The sequence below is a fragment of the Drosophila subobscura genome, chromosome O (genome assembly GCF_008121235.1).
Source record: "Drosophila subobscura isolate 14011-0131.10 chromosome O, UCBerk_Dsub_1.0, whole genome shotgun sequence".
Lineage (NCBI taxonomy): Eukaryota > Metazoa > Arthropoda > Insecta > Diptera > Drosophilidae > Drosophila > Drosophila subobscura.
The window spans coordinates 13268367-13285452 of NC_048533.1; the positions used below are offsets into that span (position 1 = coordinate 13268367).

Consider the following 17086-nt stretch of genomic DNA (forward strand, 5'->3'; position numbering starts at 1 on the left):
CTCCAGAGAGCCAAAGAGAGAGTGAATGAGTTTGGGGGGTGAGAGCGCAACAATCACCTGTTGTGCCATAGAAGCGTTTTAGGCGCGACTTGGGCGCGTTTTCTTGTGTACGACTTGCGCGCGTTTTTGACAGCGCGGCTTTCAGGCGCGACTTTCGGCGTCTTGCGATTTGCCAGCGGCTGCCTCCATTAGGTCTCATTAGCAGCGTACAGACAGAAACCGCATCCAAATGGGCGACAATTTTGCAGCTTTTGACAAATTGCCGACACAGCTCGAGGAGGCAATCTTTCAATTTTAATGTATAAAAAAACTAAGCTAGCGTTTATTTTGGCACTGGATTCATATACAAGCTATCGACTAATCTGCTAGGGTTCTTGAACCCATCTCAGTACCACATGACCGTATGCAGCCATTCGATGTGCCTGGCCAGATCCGTGTAGATCACGGGCTGCGACAGATCGCAGCGATTGCTCAGCCGCTGTCCCGCGGAGACGACTCCACGCAGCAGCCAAATGTCCGACTCCTGCAGCATCAGTCCACCGCCAGAGTCCCCATTGCAGGGCCCAGCACCCTCACGATTACTGGCACACACGGTGCGCGAGGTGACAAAGCGCACATTCTCGGATGTGAGATTTCCTCGGCATTCTGGCTGTGTGATGATGTCCGTGTCCGTCATCTTGGCAATGCGGGAGTTTCTGTTGCCGCGCTCGTCCTCGCCCCAGCCAGCCACATAGGACTTGTGGCCAGACGGAAGATCGAGCAGATAGTTTTCGTTCCACAGGCAAATGGGTCGGATGTAGTCGCTGAAACTGAAAGAGATTTCCACTATTAAGATTACTCCTAGGGGTTCTGTCTGGCAAAACTTACTCCACTGGTTCTGCAAGCTTCAGCATGGCCAGATCCGCATCTGTGTAGATACTCGGATTATACTGTTCGTGTATGACCAGCTCGGCCACTGCTCGCAGGGCACCCGGCGTCAGCAGATCCAGCGAGTTGCGTCCCAGCGACACGGCCGTGCGGGTCGAGGGTAGATTGCGGCTGCCGAAGCGGAAGCAATGGGCCGCCGAGAGCACGGTGGAGGCCGAGATGAGGGTGCCGCCGCATAGGAAGTTGTACTCATTGCCCACCCGCTCGTATAGGGCCACCATCCAGGGCAGCTGTCCCCGCTCCACCACCTGCCCGAAGTGGATGAGGGGCGTGCTTACTGGCTTCTCCCTGCCACAGACGCCATTCAGTTGTCCCAGGGTTCGGGGTCTGTTTCCAGAGGGTCGCTGTCGAGCTGGCGATGCTTCTGTGGGTCGCTGTGTGGTGGTTGTCAGCGGTTCTGGGATAAATTGTGGTGCTGGCGTTGGCCCAGGCCGTGGTCGGAATGGTTCTTGCTGCTGCTGGGGTTGTGGTTGAGGCTGGGGTTGAGGCTGAGGCTGGGGTCGTGCTCTCACTGGCTCCTGTGGCTGTTGTGGGTATTGTGGGTATTGCGGCTGTTGTGAAAATTGTGGCTGCTTAGGTATTTGTTGAGGCTGCTGAGGCAGGAGATTCAGCAGCGGTCCCGTGGAGCGCAGCGTGTGCGATAACGAAAGTTTTGTACTTGGCGGACCATCTGCAAAGGCATCAATAAACTATTGAGATAATTATATAAAAGGTAAGCTGATTTGTCACCTACATGCCATAGAACGGCACACAATCTGGCCATTGAGGGAGATCATGGTTAGTTTTGGGACCACACCCGGCGTGGGAAAGTCCACGCGATAGTTGATTGGTTCATTGTTGCGCAGTCGATACCTGACCGATTCCTCGTTCTCCAGTAGATTTAGATCCCCCGGATAGCTCTGAAAGAGATGCAAAGAAAGCGCGTCATAATGTGTCTTCCCTTTTATGGATATGGATTGTAATCGACGTCAGCGACGTCTACGTAAACATAACTCAACTGGTAAAAACCACCAGCTGAGAACCCACAAGATATTAATACAAGTCTGTAGTAAAAACCGGTCGCACAACTTTGTGGAGAGAAGAGAAGAGAAGAGAACAGATCAGAACGGAAGAGAATCAAGTGGCAGTAGGGGAATGGTGGGTAGAGGGTTTTCCCTCTCAGGCCTTATCAGGCATGCAATTCCCATCAAAAAGCATGTAAAACATTGAGTTTGCAATTGTGATGCTGGGAAAAATCACGCTTTTCATCTGAGAGTAAGGTCAATGCATGATAAGGGAGAACAAAACAAACAACAGACAAACAGCTGGGAAACAATGGGAAAACTAAAAGTGTTAAAAGTGTAGACTTACAGAGGTATGCCGACCTGGCTGTGACAGCTCCACACGCAGTGTATTATCCACAATGGACGAGTCCAACTTCAGGTTAATGTGCCCTATGTGCTCCTGGTTGTAGCCCAAGTACTCAAACAACTCGGGACAGGCAATGTATGGCAGGTTTTGCCCCCAGCCAAGAGAGATCTGCAGCAGTGTCAGCAGGAAGCTTAGTCGTAGCTGGCACATAACTTATGCGATTCAATAAATATTTATAGGGGAAACAAATAAATAATGCACACGCGGGCTTACAAGTGGCAAGTTCAAGCGGCGAACTTAGAGCTACAACGATACCGATACCGAAACCGCACTCAATGAGCGTCGAGCGATGAATGATTAGTGTGCTTCGTTGGGGGCACGCTCTAGCTGGAAGATCATCTAGCGGAATAGATCGATAATGAGATGCGATTGGAGCTGAGACACAGCTTGCTGCCGCTCTCTCTCTCCCTCTCTGTGGCGCTCTGTCATGAGCCACTTGGAAAGGGCCACTTAATTATGCGAGTACTCTACCATAGGATTTGTGTAAGTTTCCAGACTGATGAATAAGAAAATCCAGTGAACAATCCTCACAGAGGAGTTTCCCATCACTTCAAGAATATGTTTAGAAAATCAAAGAATCCAGCCTGAAGATTTCCCAGATAATGTTGCTCCAATGTTGACTTCCCTCTGGCATTTACCACAAACAATTTGCACAGCAAACAAACAGAAATTCAATTGCAGTGTATACACTTTGTGTTTTGTTCGTTTATTTACATCACTCTATGATTAATGGATGCGAGACTTGAATTACCCGTAGCTTAGATGCCAGTTTAAAATCCATAAATCAAACTACAAATCAGTTTGGCTTGGATCTTCCAACAATTTGTCTGTTGTCATTGCAATCACAAATGGCAGAACAGAGTAATAATTATCGTTTCGAATTTCAGTTCTTTGAGGTTCAGTTCCACATGTTCCGGCGCACCCATTCAATGTGCTTGGCCACGTCCGTGAAGACGGAGGGCTTAGACAGGTCGCAGGTGTTCTCCTTGGCATTGATCCTGCCGCCGGAGATGACGCCGCGCAGCAGCCAGACATCGCCTTCGCGCAGCATCAGAGGGCCGCCGCCATCACTTCCACAGGGGCCGGCGCCCACCTTCTTGGCGCACAGGGTGCTCGGCTGGACGAGCACATGGGGCAGCTCCAGGGTGCAGTTGGAGTCGGAAATAATGCTGAGATCAGTCACCTTGGCCACGTCCGTGTTGCCGTTGCCCTCCCCATCCGCACCCCAGCCGGCCACATACGAGCGGACTCCCTGCGGCAGATCCATGCGGTTCCTCGTGCTCCACAGACAAATGGGCACGATGTAGTCGCTGAAGGTGACGGGCTCATCCAGCCTGGCCAGCGCCAGATCCGCCTCCGTGTACTGCTTGAACTGGTAGTTCTCGTGGATGAGCAGCTCGGAGACACCTCGGAACTCCCCATCCGTGAGGATGTCCAGGCTACTGCGGCCCAGCGAAATGGCAGTGCGACTGGCTGGCAGATCTCGGCCAGGAAATCGGAAACAGTGCGCCGCCGTCAACACCGTGGAGGCGGATATGAGCGTGCCTCCGCAGAAGAAGATGGGGCCGTTACTCTCTCGCCGCTCGAACAGTCCCACAAGCCAGGGCAGCTGTCCGCGTTCCAGGCGCTGGCCCTGGAAGATCAATGGTGTTGTCACGGTCCTCTCACGGCCGCAAACAATGTTGCTGGAGGAGGAGGATGATTGCGGAGGAGTTCTGGGTGCACTCTGTGTAATGGTCTGCGGGCTGACCCTTCCCTGTCCAGGATTCACTGGTGGCTGCTGTGTGCTGCTTTGTTCGCTGGTCCATATTTGATTATTGTTGAAGCCATTCTGAGGTTCAACTGCGGGACGTACTGCCGTAGGGGGTCGGACTGGCAATGAGGGTCGAACTGATGGACGAACTGAAGGGCGCACTTGTGGTCGGAATGGCTGAGAACCAAACACTTGCACTGCACTTGAAGAATTATTCGTGCGGCGCTCATTAAACGTAGACAGTGGCGAAATGGAAGTGGTGACCGTGTGCGACAGGGCAATGGCTGTTCGCGGTGGTGGATCTGTAAGTAGAGTATATTTTCCGCATCAGAATTGCTTTTATGGCATCACAGATAGGGTTTTACTCACATTGATTGCCACCACAAAGCTCCACATCGTCCACTCTGATGCTGGTGACCTTGGGCGGCTGGCTGGGCAGGGGAAAGTCCACCCGATATTCGATTGGCCAGCCCTGGCGCAGATTATTCTTGACTCTCTCTTCGTCCGTTACCAGGATAACGTTGCCCACATATTCCTAAGTGAGTAAAGAGAGAGAGAGAGAGTATGAAAACAAGTGCTCGCTCTCTTTCAGATCTTGTTTACAACGATCGCTATATGCGATCAGTGTTGACATTGGGGAAAAAACACAACCGCAAACGCATTGCATTGAATGATAAGACAAGCAAATGCAAACGAATAAAGTTGTGGCTGAGCCTGAGATTCGAAATGGAATATTTCATCCTACCCAGTTATAGAATCCTTGCTGGGAGAACTCCAGGAAGAGCGTGTGATTGTTCACCAGCGGATTGTGGCGCACTGTGACCAAGCCAATGTACTGTCCATTGTAGCTCTGGTAACCGAAAAACTGCGAGCAGGCGTTGGCCGGCAGCTGTGCAAGACTCGACCCGAGGCACATGGCAACGATGAGTCCAGAGACCACCGGATGCATCATCATTTCCGTTGCGATTTGTATTTATTTTGCGATCACAATCGAACCTCACTCAATGAACGCTGCCTAGCAAATGATCACACAGAGAGCGACCCACTTGTCTAGGTATACTTTGAGTATTTTTAGTTACTCGTAGCTACTCGAATCTATTACGCTCTACTCTGAGTCTGAGTATGGGTCTGAGTCTCAGCGTTTGGCTGGGAATTATGGAAGCGCGTGGAATTCCTTTTCAGAATTTGCAATGAATAATTTTATTCATTGAGATCTGTGGGATGTTTACGAAATACTCTATAATAGTCATAAGAAATAAATATTCCCATTACAGTCGAAGTAGCAGCTGCCGATTCTCAGTGTCTCTCGTACTGTTTCCTCGTACAGCTCGATGATGTCCTGCAGCTGACTCTCCACAGTGTATTCCTCCTATCTCTGCGACAAGCACTGATTACTCTCATCACGAAGAGCCAGCATGTGTTCGGCCTGGTCCCGAAATCGGTCGAGCTCCTCAGCCACTTCTCTGAGTCCATTTATAGCTATTCTTACGGCATTGTAGCACTCGTTCCTAGAAATCTGACAAGTCACCGTTGCTTGGATCAGGACTTCGGCGGAGTTTTGGTAGATCTCCAGAGACTTCTGCAATTCAAAATTATGTCTATTCCTCCTGGCAGGCGTGCAGCCGGAGACCGCTTCGTGTGTTGAGTCTCTGGGTGAAGCGTGTGGCCTCAGAGGTGCCCTTACCCTCTGTAGATCGTCTCACATTTTCCACTAAGACTTACGCCCAGAGCTTCCACTCCTCCGCTGTCTGCAGCTCCCACTGATCGCTGTTCACCTGCTGGTCGTTGAGACTGCAACTCCCAATGCATTGCCTACCTTCTCAATGAAGCTGCCCATCGACTCGGTAATGGAAACTTGCAGCTTATTAGCCAGATTTACTGCAAGTTTCTTGCGGACCTGTGCGGATGTAGCCCCACTGTCCATCTCATGGCGGAAGATCTCCTCTGCTTGCCTGCCCAATGCAGACAGATCTTCCCATTGATTCCTGGCATAGATGCTGGCACACAGAGCGATTAGCAAAAGCAACGAACTGCTCCAAGTCATTGCGCCAACAGAATCGCCAGAGGTTTAGGCATCGCCATGCACTTATAGAAAGTCAAACATACAGCACGATCGAGCTACAAATATTTAAGCAACTGCAGTTAATCAATGGGCAGTCGGCGCGTGGTAATAAAATTAATATTTAGTTAAGAACACTTCCTCAAATGGGTTTCAAGTCAAGCGAATATTCAATTGGAATTTACAATTTTTCATACTTTAGCATACCTCCAGCATACCTTTAGCATTATCTCTTTCATCGTCGGGACTAGCTACGAAGATCGGACAAGCGATGGACGCAAATGGAAGCAACCAACGATGCGCTGATTGGAGCCCATTGGTGGATGATCATTCTCGTCCCGCATCAAAATGACTTCCAGCTGCAGCTTCCAAGTTTCACTCTCTGCCAGGGGCCTGATGATTCTGTACAGTGTCGTTTCCACCAGAGATATGGTCTCATTGAGACCTGTCAGTGCTTCTTGAGTATTGTTTTGGTAAGGGGATATTAAAAATATTATTCCCTCCACCACCTCAACAATGCTCTCAGCGATCTTCATTGAGAAATACGGTTGTGAAGTATATAGAGAATCATCGTTAAATACAACCTCCGGCAGTCTGTTGTACAGTGCGCAAAGAGCGATCAGAAGCAACACCGAGTCACTCCACGGCATGATGTCAAATGAGACTACGGATGGGTGGATTCCAAGTGCCAAACGGCTGTTGATCAACTGACACACACTGGCACCGCATAAACAGAGTGAGAGTAAGGGTTCGTTTGAAAACTCGTTCTGCCAGCTGATTGGCAGCATTACTTAATACTAAATATAATTCCCAAACCAAACAAAAATAAACTGCCAGCCAGAGAAAAATATGGCAAACGTGTTTGGCCTGACTTGTGTCCGGGCCAGAGAGCAATTTGATTGTGTTGTGTCTTAGGGTTCTTTAATCTATGGTATACAAATCTTTCGCTTCTTCGCAGATCTAGCGTAGGTTCTCGTTGATCCAAGTGAGATGCTTGGACAGATCGCAGTAGAGCACATACTGGCTGAGCTGGCACCGGCCGGAGGTTCCACGTTCGCCCAGCGAGACAATGCCGCGAAGCACCCAGTGTGTGTCCCGCCGGATCATCAGGCCTCCGCCCGAGTCACCGAGGCAGGGCCCGGACCCGTCCCGATTGCCGGCACAGAGAGTGCGCTCGGTGACGGCCGAGGCCTTCCAGGTGCTGATGCAGTCCGTGGCGCTGGCTATCTCGGCCTCGACAACCCGCGGATATTGGGTCTTGGAGTTGCCAAACTCGTCCGTGCCCCAGCCCGCTATGAAGCCAGACTTGGTGACCGTTTCACTCTCCTGCTCCGTCCACAGGCAGATGGGCCCAATGACGTCATTAAATCTGCAAACAGGCAAAAGATATCAGGGAAAAATTATAAAGAAAATCGAATGGAACCCACGTTACGGGGCGCTGCAAGCTGACCAGAGCAATGTCTGCATCGGAGACCACTCGCGTGGAGAACTCTGGATGCCACAGCAATCGCCGCACATTGTGCATCTCGGCGCCATCCTCGTTGTAGTCGTCCAGGTCGTAGCGGCCCAATCCGATGAGCACTCGATCCTCCTGCATCTTGTACACGCAGTGGGCAGCCGTGATCACCATGCTGGTGGATATCAGCGAACCGCCGCACTTGAAGGCCAGCGACAGGGATTCCTTGTGATAGACTGCCGACAGCCATGGATACTGTCCTCGCGGGAACTCCTTGCCGCGATGTATGAAGGGTGAGAGTCGGCCCTCGCGGCCACACTCCACAGGTGTCGATGCGGATTGGGGATTGAATCGATTCGGTGAGCGGGTTGGCGGTGTAGCTATTGTGGTGGTTGTGGTTGCCTGTGGTGTGACTGGTGGCTGCCAGAACACAGTCGAGGAAGTGGGTGCTGCCGTGGCAGGTGGGCGTCGAGCTGGAACTAGTGCAGGGGCAGGCTCTGGGGCTACAGTTTGCCAAGTTTGCCGCCAGACGGGAGACACAGCGCCGCCGGGCGACACCGATGTCCAGGAGGGAAACGAATTTTGCGCGGGATTGCCATAGTAGAGCGTCTTCACCTCCAAATCGGACTGTTCCCCGGGAAACAGATCGAACACGGAGGACGGACGAAGTGGCCGCTGAGGCCGCAGCGATTGTCCACTCACATGAATCTCGTAGAAGCGATTGAAGAAGCTATTGGGGGGCCCATCTAAAAAGCAATGATTGGGTGAGTCACACTGCCAGATCCCAGCCACCGATATGCAGAATACTCACATTCGCTGGCCGAACAAAGCAAAAGATCGTTGTAGGAGAGACGCGACAGCTTGGGCAGTAGACCAGTGGAGGGGTCGGGGCGGAGGCTGATGCGAAATTTCGCTGGTCCGCCAGATGAGCGGGCAGCCTCCTCATCCGGATAGGGCCGCAGGGTGCCAACGGAGGCGGGCTGTGGAAGGGCGAAGGAGGCAAAGCAATCAGTGGGGGTTTCAGCTGGAGACGGCTATAGCAATCCATCATACATCTTGATCCCCCCGCTGGGTGAGGCGCACGTCAATGCGGTTGCGGCCCCGCACCACGCTCGGGATGGTCACCTCCCCCTGCAGACCCTCGTAGCCATCGTTCACGTACAGGAAGTAGTCGGAGCACGCGTTCTCCGGCAGAAGCTGACACCTGGCCAATGCTATTAACGTCACAATTATGGCTAATTTCAGCCCCATACCTTGCCGGAATATGTTCGGATGGATCCGTTTGCTCACTGCGCACGAGACAAGCGTCGATGGGTAAATAAAACAGCCCCCGGACCAGCCCCAGCTTCAGCTGACTCTCAGCAGCATCTACCGCTCTCGGGACGGGTTGTTGACTCACTGAGTAAACTGGAAATTCCGCATCGTGCGGTGCCAATAAGACACACAACAAGCGATCAGTTGGAACGTAACCAGTACCCGGATACCGACTGACTGATACCCGCGATTTCAGACAGCAAAAATATTGCTAAAAGTTGAACGAAAGTGTGGAAGTTTTGTAAGTAAAACTAACAAATTTATGCAGTAACATATCTTTAGACACATTCTGATTGTTATAAGTGTAAACAGAACCATTACTAGTCCACTTGCTACAAGTTCTACACAAAACATAGCGACCCCTGGCTACCCTCACCCTTAAGCCATTCTGATCGACTGCTCTTGAGTGAAAACCCCCCGCACATACATAATAAACGTGGGAATTGCTATGCAAACAAAAGCTAAAGCCAACTGAGTATTGTTTATTGGACGAACCGATCCATATTTTACTACACTTTGGGGCGGGAAATTCATTCTCATTCATCTCTCACCTCACTCATCAGTCACTCCACTGCCGCTCTAGTACACTATGTTGCTCTCGATCCATGTGAGATGCTTGGCAATGTCACAGTAGATTACATATTTGCGCAGATCGCATATCAGTCCCTTTCGCGGCGCCAGAGCGACGATGCCCCTGAGTGTCCAGTGGCCGTTGCGCATGATCATCAGACCACCACCAGAGTCGCCCAGGCAGGGGCCGTGGGCATTGCTGTTGCCGGCGCACAGAGTGTTGGGCGTGATGAAGTCCTCCGCTCGCTTCATGTCCGTCAGGCACTGCTCCCGGGTGACTACGCGCACATTGACGGCCTTGGGGTAGCGCGTCTCCACGGCATTTTCGTCCAAGCCCCAGCCGGCGACGGCGCCCACATCGCCCTCATTGGCCGGCAGTGACGTGCGCGATGTCCACAGGCAGATGGGTCGAATGTAGTTGGTGTAGACCACCTCAGTGTCGAGCACAACGATGCCCACATCCGAGTCGGGCACTGGGTTGCCGTCGTACTGCGACGGTGTGCGAGTGCTCGAAGCGCGTATAAGTGTGGCTCCGCTCTCGGGATGGGTGTTGCGGTCATGCCGTCCCACATAGACCCAAATGTCCAGCGCTTTCTTTCCGTGGATGCAGTGAGCCGCCGTGATCACCGTACGCTTGGAAACCAACGACACGACGCAGCTGTACTTGAGCGTTGGGCCGTTGTCTTCATAGAGAGCGCCCAGCCAGGGGAATCGTCCTCGGGTTATGGTCTCGCCTCCGGCTTGGGCAGCCGCAAACCCTTCCACGCCGCACTCTGACAGATCGGGGTCGATTCGTGGAGCAACCGTCAACTGTGTGCTCGTTCTGGCTCTATTCAGGAAGGGATTGGTGCCCGTGGAGAAGTGTGGTGGCATCGTCGCTGGAGTCCTTGGGCTGCTGCGCGTTGGCATCGTCGCTGGAGCTCTAGGGGCGCTGCTGCCCGAGACAGATGCCGTCCAGCCGCGTCTCATTGTACTGGAGGGTGCATCGTCTGTGTGGCAGAAAGGAAACTAATCAGCATGAACAGAGAGGAGCAACCCACAGATGCTACTTACAATCCGAGACACTGCAGTAAACGTGATCATTGAGCTCCACCCTGATCAGCTTGGGCAGCTCGTTGCCGTAGTCCTGGAATCTCACAAAGGCCTGCCCCCGCCCGCCACTTCGCATCTTTTCGAAGGCGCTCTCTTTGTCGGGATAGCCCCCCATGCTGCTCACAGTGTGCGTCTACGAAATAAATAATCATTCAGCTGATGTTGGAATATCTCTTGATCGATCTCTGCTTACCTGATCGGAGCCATGTGCCGTGAACGTCACAGACCAATCGAGACTGGTGAGTCCATCCTGGAGGGGTGTAAACACTCCGATGAGGGAACCATCCGGTCGACGCATATAGCTGAACAGATCCCCGCAATTATGTGACGGCACAGTCAGTGACAAGGCCGTTTCCAGACACACAAACAGCCAAAGACCTATAATCAGCAGGGATAGCGTTGCGATTGCCATTACGAGAACCGATGTTGATTAGCGTACAGCCAGTACTGACTCTGAAACTGTTGACTGCACTTACAAATCGACTAACGCGACTAACACTTAAACGAGCTAAGCTGCACTCTCCATTGCTCTCTCCAACAGATGATCCATCAGATAGCGAAGCATACGTACGGGTAGTAATTAGTCTCTCTCTCTCTCTCTGGCGATTATTAGCTCTCTAGAGGTTGTAGAACTGCCATCTGCCGTTTTGCCCGGTTCGCTGCGGGCTTTGCCCACTGCTCAGAACTCAAATTCTCCCGTACTCAAACACTCAAATACTCAAACACCAACGAGGGGTCAACTTATTTATATATTCTTATTCAATCAGCTTATCAGGAAAGCTCCGGGTGGGTGAATCGGTTTTGTGCTTGGGCCCTGGATCCACAACTGGTTACCCCTCGAAAACGAATTCGAAATGGGTCACATTACGCTCTGGAAATACCCCTCCGGAACAGGGTGTTTTTCAATAAAGATGGGCGAGGGTCTGCTTAGAGGCAGCATCCAATCCGAACACAAATTCAAAGTATAATTAAATAATTATAAAGCCCTGTCGGCATTGGCAAAAACTAACGTTAATCATAGTTCCATAACAAACGAGGAGGAACGTTGTGAGACGCGTCTTAAGCCGCGTCACAACTCTTATACCCGGTACTCAGTACTACATCTGCAACTTAGCGGTTATTTGTCAAATTTTACATTTTCTCTTCATCTGTCATCTACATCAACAACACTACTCACGCCAACACGCTCCTTTAGCTCGCCACCCTCCCCTAGAGACACACACTGCAGAGTCAGGGCAGAGGCAGCGGCAGAGTCGTGGCAGAAGATGAGTCAGAGACGTGTCAGGGGAAGAGGCCTCTGCCACTGCGCGAAGCAGAGTGTGAATGAGAGAATGTGTAAAAGCAACAAAAGCTGCTGGACAGGGTGGGTTTAGCCACTGCAACTTAATTTCTTCATTGTGGCCATAATAATGATCCAATCGGATCCCAATTTGGTGATCAGATAGATATGGTCATTCCCTACGGAATGTTTTCTTTTATCTTTAAAATTTGGGAGGTTTTCGCCTTTTTGCGGGGGCGGAAGAGGGCGTGGCTCATTTTTTAAATACACTTGTAACAGTGTGAGCATACAGAAGTCTGGATGCAAAATTTGGTGGCTCTAGCTTTTATGGTCTCTGAGATCCAGGCGCTCAACAAGACGGACGGACAGACGGACAGACAGACATGGCTCAATCGACTCGGCTATTGATGCTGATCAAGAATATATATACTTTATGGGGTCGGAGACGTTTCCTTCTGTGCGTTACATACAACCGTTATGTGCACAAATACAATATACCCTATTTACTCTTCGAGTACCGGGTATAAAATGCTTGTTTTTGATTTCTTTAATTGCTTTGCATTCCTAGGCTGAAAGACAGATTTTTGAGAAATTCTTCTCCATTTCGCAATCAGATCTAAGCGGTGTTGAAAAGTCAATTTTTAAAGGATACTTAAAGTAATTTTAAAGTGCATTTTAAAATCGTATAATTATTGAAAATGTCTCTAACAAGCACCGAAATTAAACTGGGCGCCACGTTGCTTAACTTCTGGGAACTCTTCTAAGTAAATGCAAAAAAAATAAAAACCAGTTCTATATTTCAAATAAAAGAGCAGCAAACATTAAATTATAATATTTGTAGTTGTGTTTTGCGTGCCACTGTCATTCTGTATTTCTCTCTTTAAAGCCCGTTCCCTTTCCATGCACATCTCTATTTTTCGGGGACTTTTTAGCATAAAACTTGGAGCTCTTATCAGGCATGGCTGGGGGCAACTTTTAATAACATAATGCAAGGTGGTTTATGCGAATGTCTATTGAAAATGATGCCTGTGTACTTCTGTAAGTAGCGACAACGCATTCGCCGGAAACTTTTGCAAGCGAAACAAAGCAAGAAAAAAAGCAAAAACCAGAAGGAAAAGCGCCTTCGACCCGTGTGCCCACATCAGCCTCATGCACAGCTCCCCCGCACACTCTTAAACTCAATTTTCAGTTGCGGGGTTTTCCCGCTTCACCCTCTTGTTGTTCGCAACTTTTATAATCAGTTCCAAGTTTTGCAAAGCTTTGTAATAATTTGTTGAGATTTGGCGCGAAATGTTCGCTGCTTTTTTGTTGGCAAATAAAATTATAAACGGCGGGTCCCACGCGGGGACTCAACTTTGGCAGTTTGACGGAGGCATTTTGACACCACTCGACATGGCTGGCTGGCACATTCCCGGCAACATTGAGGTGTGCAGTGCTTCCGGGCTCTGACTGGTTCTGGGACTCTGGTTGGTGCTGGTGCTGGAAGTGCGTCCAACTGCACTCGATGTGGGCCGCCTAATTGGAGCGAACGCTCCGACAGGCAGCCATGGCACTTCAAATCAGTGTCGATTCAAATTAGCCATCCAAGAAACCGCCCAGCCGTGTGTGCGTTTGTGTATTGCTCTAGAGACGGCGGAGCACAGCGTAGGTATCGCAGGTGCAAAATCCACGGAACCGCGAAAACACGAACAGAAAAGGCTCGCCACAAGCCTTGAGGAGGTGCAGCCGCTTGGCCTGCTTCAGTCCACTGCGCAGTGAGGCCTCCAGCTCATCGTGCCAGCTATTCCCGGCACTCTCCTCCACCACCAGAGTGTGGAAGACGCCCAGCAGCTGGAGACAACGCTCCATCTGAGCGGTTCGCACCAGCGCCAGCATTTGAATGTACGGCCGAAACTTTATCCAGCGCTGGCAATCTTCCAATTCCACATCCTTGCCCACATCGATGATCATCAGTTTGCACTCATGGTCGAGCAGATCGTCGAGGATTTTCTTCTCCATGGGCTGCACAAAGCAGACTCGCTGCTCGGTGGTCACCTCGAAGCTCAGCTCGTGCTTGGGCGTCTGCATGGTCCAGGGATACTTGCGGTTGGCAAACTCGTACGCCAGCTTCTGGCGGCGCTCCTGCTCTGCCCGCAGTTGGTCCACCATCTTATCCACGCTTTGGATGGCCGGATGGGAGCTGCATATCTCGAAATCGACACTGGCAGCGTCCTGCCTTGCCTTCGTCTCTGCATTGGCCGCCAGTTGTGCCTCCTCCTCGGCGGCTTCCTGCCGCTTGGCAGCCGCACAGCAGCGCATATCGTGGGGCAACACGTAGTCCGGATATCCCGCCTCCGCCAGGTAGGAGTGGAAGTGGAGCGCGCTGAAGGGTTGGCGGGGCACATAAAAGGCGACAGACTTGCTCTCAATGTGGCACTTATTCTCCTCCAGCAGCTGGGGCCACAGGTCCTCCCAGAAGGAGCTGCCCATTGTTTGCCTCGAGGCGTCTTTATGGTTTGTTTCCATTTCGGGCACTTGGAATTTCTATTGTAATTTCGAGGGATCAAATGTTTACGATTTGTGTGTGTGTCTAGCTCGACAGTGGGATTTCGTTTGACTTTAGTTCTACTTCTGGTTGTCAGCTAGCACACAAAAAGTGTCAGTCAGTCAGTCTCCTTTAAGGCAGGTGTACACCGGGAAAACATCAGAATGAATGGGATGAAGAAAAAACTTTTCTTGGCACACTAAACCAAGAGACTTTAATATTATTAAGTTGGTAAATGTATAGTGATTTCTACCTATTTTATAAGATTTATTCCTGTGATTTAAAGCCTATTTTTCTATGCTTATTCTCTCAGTGTTTGCGCAACAATTCCTTTTTATTATCAGCGTACAAATCCGTTGCCTGGGCACACGGTTCTTCTGCTTCTACCGTGTTTCCCATACATTTATTTTGTGCTTGTATTTTTGCTCGATTTATGCACACTCACAGGCAATAACGGTAAGCAAGTAGCATCAGGCATCAGGCATCTACGTTGACATCGGGCATCAGGCATCGGCATCAGGAAAAACAACAATTTGCGTAAATTTTATGACACTCACTGTCGTAGGTAGCCGTCGATCGCCATCATTTTATGGTCTGAAGCAAACTGAAGCAAGTAAGAATGGAATAGTTGATGTTACGACTGTAGGATATCCATTGCTTAGGGACTTATTATTACAAATTTCGATTGGAAAGGGAAACAATTTCCTTTAACACGGGAACTTATTTCATTTCTCATTCCAAAAAATCTCTTGTTGATACTTAAAATACTTTTAAATGTACGCCACCAAAACCATTATTTAATTCTTCTTAATTCGAATTCAGCAGCCGGAAGAGTACATACATATATTTTATTTAGTACGACTTATGTACATCTACAAAAGCAATATACCCCCCTACCTTAGGAGTACTGGGCCACTCAGATTTTTTCGTGTTTGATTTGATGAAAGAGTGCAGGCGCATCAAGATGGCCCCGATTTTCATTATGCTCGTTTACATGTATTACATATACATATACGCATTCTGTGGTGTGGGCGGCGAAGGCCAAAGGGAGTGCCTACAGCCTCCAATAGCTGGCTGGGACAACGGCGACGAGTTTTCGGGCTCATTAGCTTTTATGGCTTTGATTTTATTGCCGCCTGCCGTGGCAGACTTTAATTTCGCCAACGAAATTGTTGCCTATCGCCGTGCGCCTGCACTAATCAAACGGAAAATTCGTATCTGTGTGTGTGTGACAGAGAGTGTGTGGATGTGTGTTTGTGGGTGTGTGTGTTGTACTGGTCCTTCCGCATGTGTGCAATAAATTTTCATAAATCAATTGTGCGTGCCAGTTGGCAGCACAAAAGAAACGCAACCCGAAAAAAGGTTCAAATTTAGATTTATGCACACACAAAAAATGAGTGACGAATGCTTTTTTTACGCTTCGATGTTTAGCAACTTATCGCAAATTTGATTTAGAAAAAAAACCTGTAAACCTCCAACTCTGTTGCGGTGTGAAAATTTTCGCAGCAGAGGTACACGTTTTAATTTAATTTCGTGGCGAGGAGAGCCTCTCATGTGGCAGGTTGCGGAGGCGGCCTCGAAAATTTATGGCATCAGTGCTGGCGGCTGGTCTCCCTGTTCCTCCTCCATCGACATATCAAAGTGAAATTTTAAGCTCCCATCTTGGTAGAATAAAAACTTTAAGTTACCAAAAGCTGAGGTCCTCATAAATGTAGGCTCTTCTCTTTTTTGGTCTACTAAAAAGAGACCACTTTTTGTCTTCCTGACGCTGAAGTACTATAAATTTATATTCATACACTCACTGCACTCACGTGTGTATGTGCATATTTATTGTATTTTATTTTGGCACTTAAATAACGACACACTCGATGGACTACCACAAGAAAACAGGAAAAATGGTATAGAAACAAGTAAGGGCATCGGAGACGCTTATTGACATAAAAGCCAATCATTTTTAAATGTCTTCAAGCATTCGACAAATGGAGAGCAGCCACCCAACATCAAACGGAAAAAATAAACAAAACTGTAGCAAGGAAAATCGGAGAGTCTTTTAGATGGTATTACGACTAGGGAGATACCTGCTATGCAGCAGAGAATTATTTAAGGCACCACAACATTTTTGTCAATTTTAAACGGCTTCCATTTGAGCATCAAAGAAGACTTGTTAAGGGACACAGCTGTAGTTTTTGGTCGTAAAGTCCTCCCCGGAAGTACAGATGAAAGAAAACTCGACCATGGAACATCGAAAATGTTTATCTGTATATTTATGCTGCATTGACAGGAATCCAATACACCCTGGAACTCAACGACGAGCAACGGGTAAGCCAAGTTGAGCCCGAACTTTATTCGGTTATGCGTTTGACTTGGCTAACCGCGGGAGCAGCAGCACCAGCAGTGCCAGCAACCAGTGAATGCACTTTGAACTCGTGTCGAGGTTCATTGCATACATAATCAAAAGCCAGTATTTTTGCATGTAAAATGTTCGCTTCTGAATTTTGGTTGCAACTGAAATGCTTGCCACCGAAACCAATGTCTCATTTCGAATGCACAAACTTCAGGGCATGTCAGAGGGCGACTTGGAGCCAGTACTGTTAGCTGTTAGTGCTGCTTGACTATTGAATATCCATCAAATTATCGCCCAGGCTGGAGACTCATGATTGATGTGCCCAATGCCCTGGCCATCAATCATCAATTCGCGTATA

At 49.5% G+C, this 17086-nt stretch overlaps 5 protein-coding genes across 5 annotated transcripts; all 5 read right to left on the reverse strand.

Annotated features, from left to right (window-relative positions):
* Window positions 1-302: 302 nt before the first annotated feature.
* On the reverse strand, window positions 303-2621 carry LOC117897538 (putative serine protease 42). The gene is made up of 4 exons (XM_034806459.1): window positions 2278-2621; window positions 1661-1826; window positions 868-1597; window positions 303-809 (listed from the first exon to the last, which is right to left on the reverse strand). The coding sequence occupies exons 1-4, from the start codon at window positions 2485-2487 to the stop codon at window positions 386-388; spliced, it is 1530 nt and encodes a 509-aa protein (XP_034662350.1). The 5' UTR covers window positions 2488-2621; the 3' UTR covers window positions 303-385.
* A 391-nt stretch (window positions 2622-3012) lies between these two features.
* LOC117897537 (prostasin) lies at window positions 3013-5090 on the reverse strand. The gene is made up of 3 exons (XM_034806458.1): window positions 4836-5090; window positions 4460-4625; window positions 3013-4392 (listed from the first exon to the last, which is right to left on the reverse strand). Exons 1-3 carry the CDS (start codon window positions 5043-5045, stop codon window positions 3236-3238), a joined length of 1533 nt encoding a protein of 510 aa, XP_034662349.1. The 5' UTR covers window positions 5046-5090; the 3' UTR covers window positions 3013-3235.
* Window positions 5091-7035: 1945 nt separating this feature from the next.
* LOC117898085 (proclotting enzyme) lies at window positions 7036-8903 on the reverse strand. Its single transcript, XM_034807264.1, has 4 exons — window positions 8659-8903; window positions 8417-8585; window positions 7577-8351; window positions 7036-7518 (listed from the first exon to the last, which is right to left on the reverse strand). Exons 1-4 carry the CDS (start codon window positions 8854-8856, stop codon window positions 7110-7112), a joined length of 1551 nt encoding a protein of 516 aa, XP_034663155.1. The 5' UTR covers window positions 8857-8903; the 3' UTR covers window positions 7036-7109.
* Window positions 8904-9416: 513 nt separating this feature from the next.
* LOC117898075 (phenoloxidase-activating factor 1) lies at window positions 9417-11057 on the reverse strand. The gene is made up of 3 exons (XM_034807250.1): window positions 10775-11057; window positions 10543-10714; window positions 9417-10478 (listed from the first exon to the last, which is right to left on the reverse strand). Exons 1-3 carry the CDS (start codon window positions 10991-10993, stop codon window positions 9499-9501), a joined length of 1371 nt encoding a protein of 456 aa, XP_034663141.1. The 5' UTR covers window positions 10994-11057; the 3' UTR covers window positions 9417-9498.
* Window positions 11058-12743: 1686 nt separating this feature from the next.
* Window positions 12744-14468, reverse strand: LOC117898315. The gene has a single exon (XM_034807599.1). It carries the CDS (start codon window positions 14363-14365, stop codon window positions 13484-13486), a length of 882 nt encoding a protein of 293 aa, XP_034663490.1. The 5' UTR covers window positions 14366-14468; the 3' UTR covers window positions 12744-13483.
* Between the last annotated feature and the right edge of the window lie 2618 nt (window positions 14469-17086).

Bases quoted from the DNA above. Each gene is read 5' to 3' on its own strand.
- LOC117897538 (XM_034806459.1), bottom strand. From the start codon at position 2,487: ATGTGCCAGCTACGACTAAGCTTCCTGCTGACACTGCTGCAGATCTCT. The intron at 1,598-1,660 runs GTAGGTGACAAA...ATGCCTTTGCAG, and splicing joins TGTGTGCCGTTCTATGGCAT to ATGGTCCGCCAAGTACAAAA. The intron at 810-867 runs GTAAGTTTTGCC...AATCTCTTTCAG, and splicing joins AAGCTTGCAGAACCAGTGGA to TTTCAGCGACTACATCCGAC.
- LOC117897537 (XM_034806458.1), bottom strand. From the start codon at position 5,045: ATGATGATGCATCCGGTGGTCTCTGGACTCATCGTTGCCATGTGCCTC. The intron at 4,626-4,835 runs GTAGGATGAAAT...TTACTCACTTAG, and splicing joins AGCAAGGATTCTATAACTGG to GAATATGTGGGCAACGTTAT. The intron at 4,393-4,459 runs GTGAGTAAAACC...CTCTACTTACAG, and splicing joins GCTTTGTGGTGGCAATCAAT to ATCCACCACCGCGAACAGCC.
- LOC117898085 (XM_034807264.1), bottom strand. From the start codon at position 8,856: ATGGGGCTGAAATTAGCCATAATTGTGACGTTAATAGCATTGGCCAGG. The intron at 8,586-8,658 runs GTATGATGGATT...GCCCTTCCACAG, and splicing joins CCCAGCGGGGGGATCAAGAT to CCCGCCTCCGTTGGCACCCT. The intron at 8,352-8,416 runs GTGAGTATTCTG...ATTGCTTTTTAG, and splicing joins GCTTTGTTCGGCCAGCGAAT to ATGGGCCCCCCAATAGCTTC.
- LOC117898075 (XM_034807250.1), bottom strand. From the start codon at position 10,993: ATGGCAATCGCAACGCTATCCCTGCTGATTATAGGTCTTTGGCTGTTT. The intron at 10,715-10,774 runs GTAAGCAGAGAT...TTTATTTCGTAG, and splicing joins CGGCACATGGCTCCGATCAG to ACGCACACTGTGAGCAGCAT. The intron at 10,479-10,542 runs GTAAGTAGCATC...TCTGCCACACAG, and splicing joins TTACTGCAGTGTCTCGGATT to ACGATGCACCCTCCAGTACA.
- LOC117898315 (XM_034807599.1), bottom strand. From the start codon at position 14,365: ATGGAAACAAACCATAAAGACGCCTCGAGGCAAACAATGGGCAGCTCC.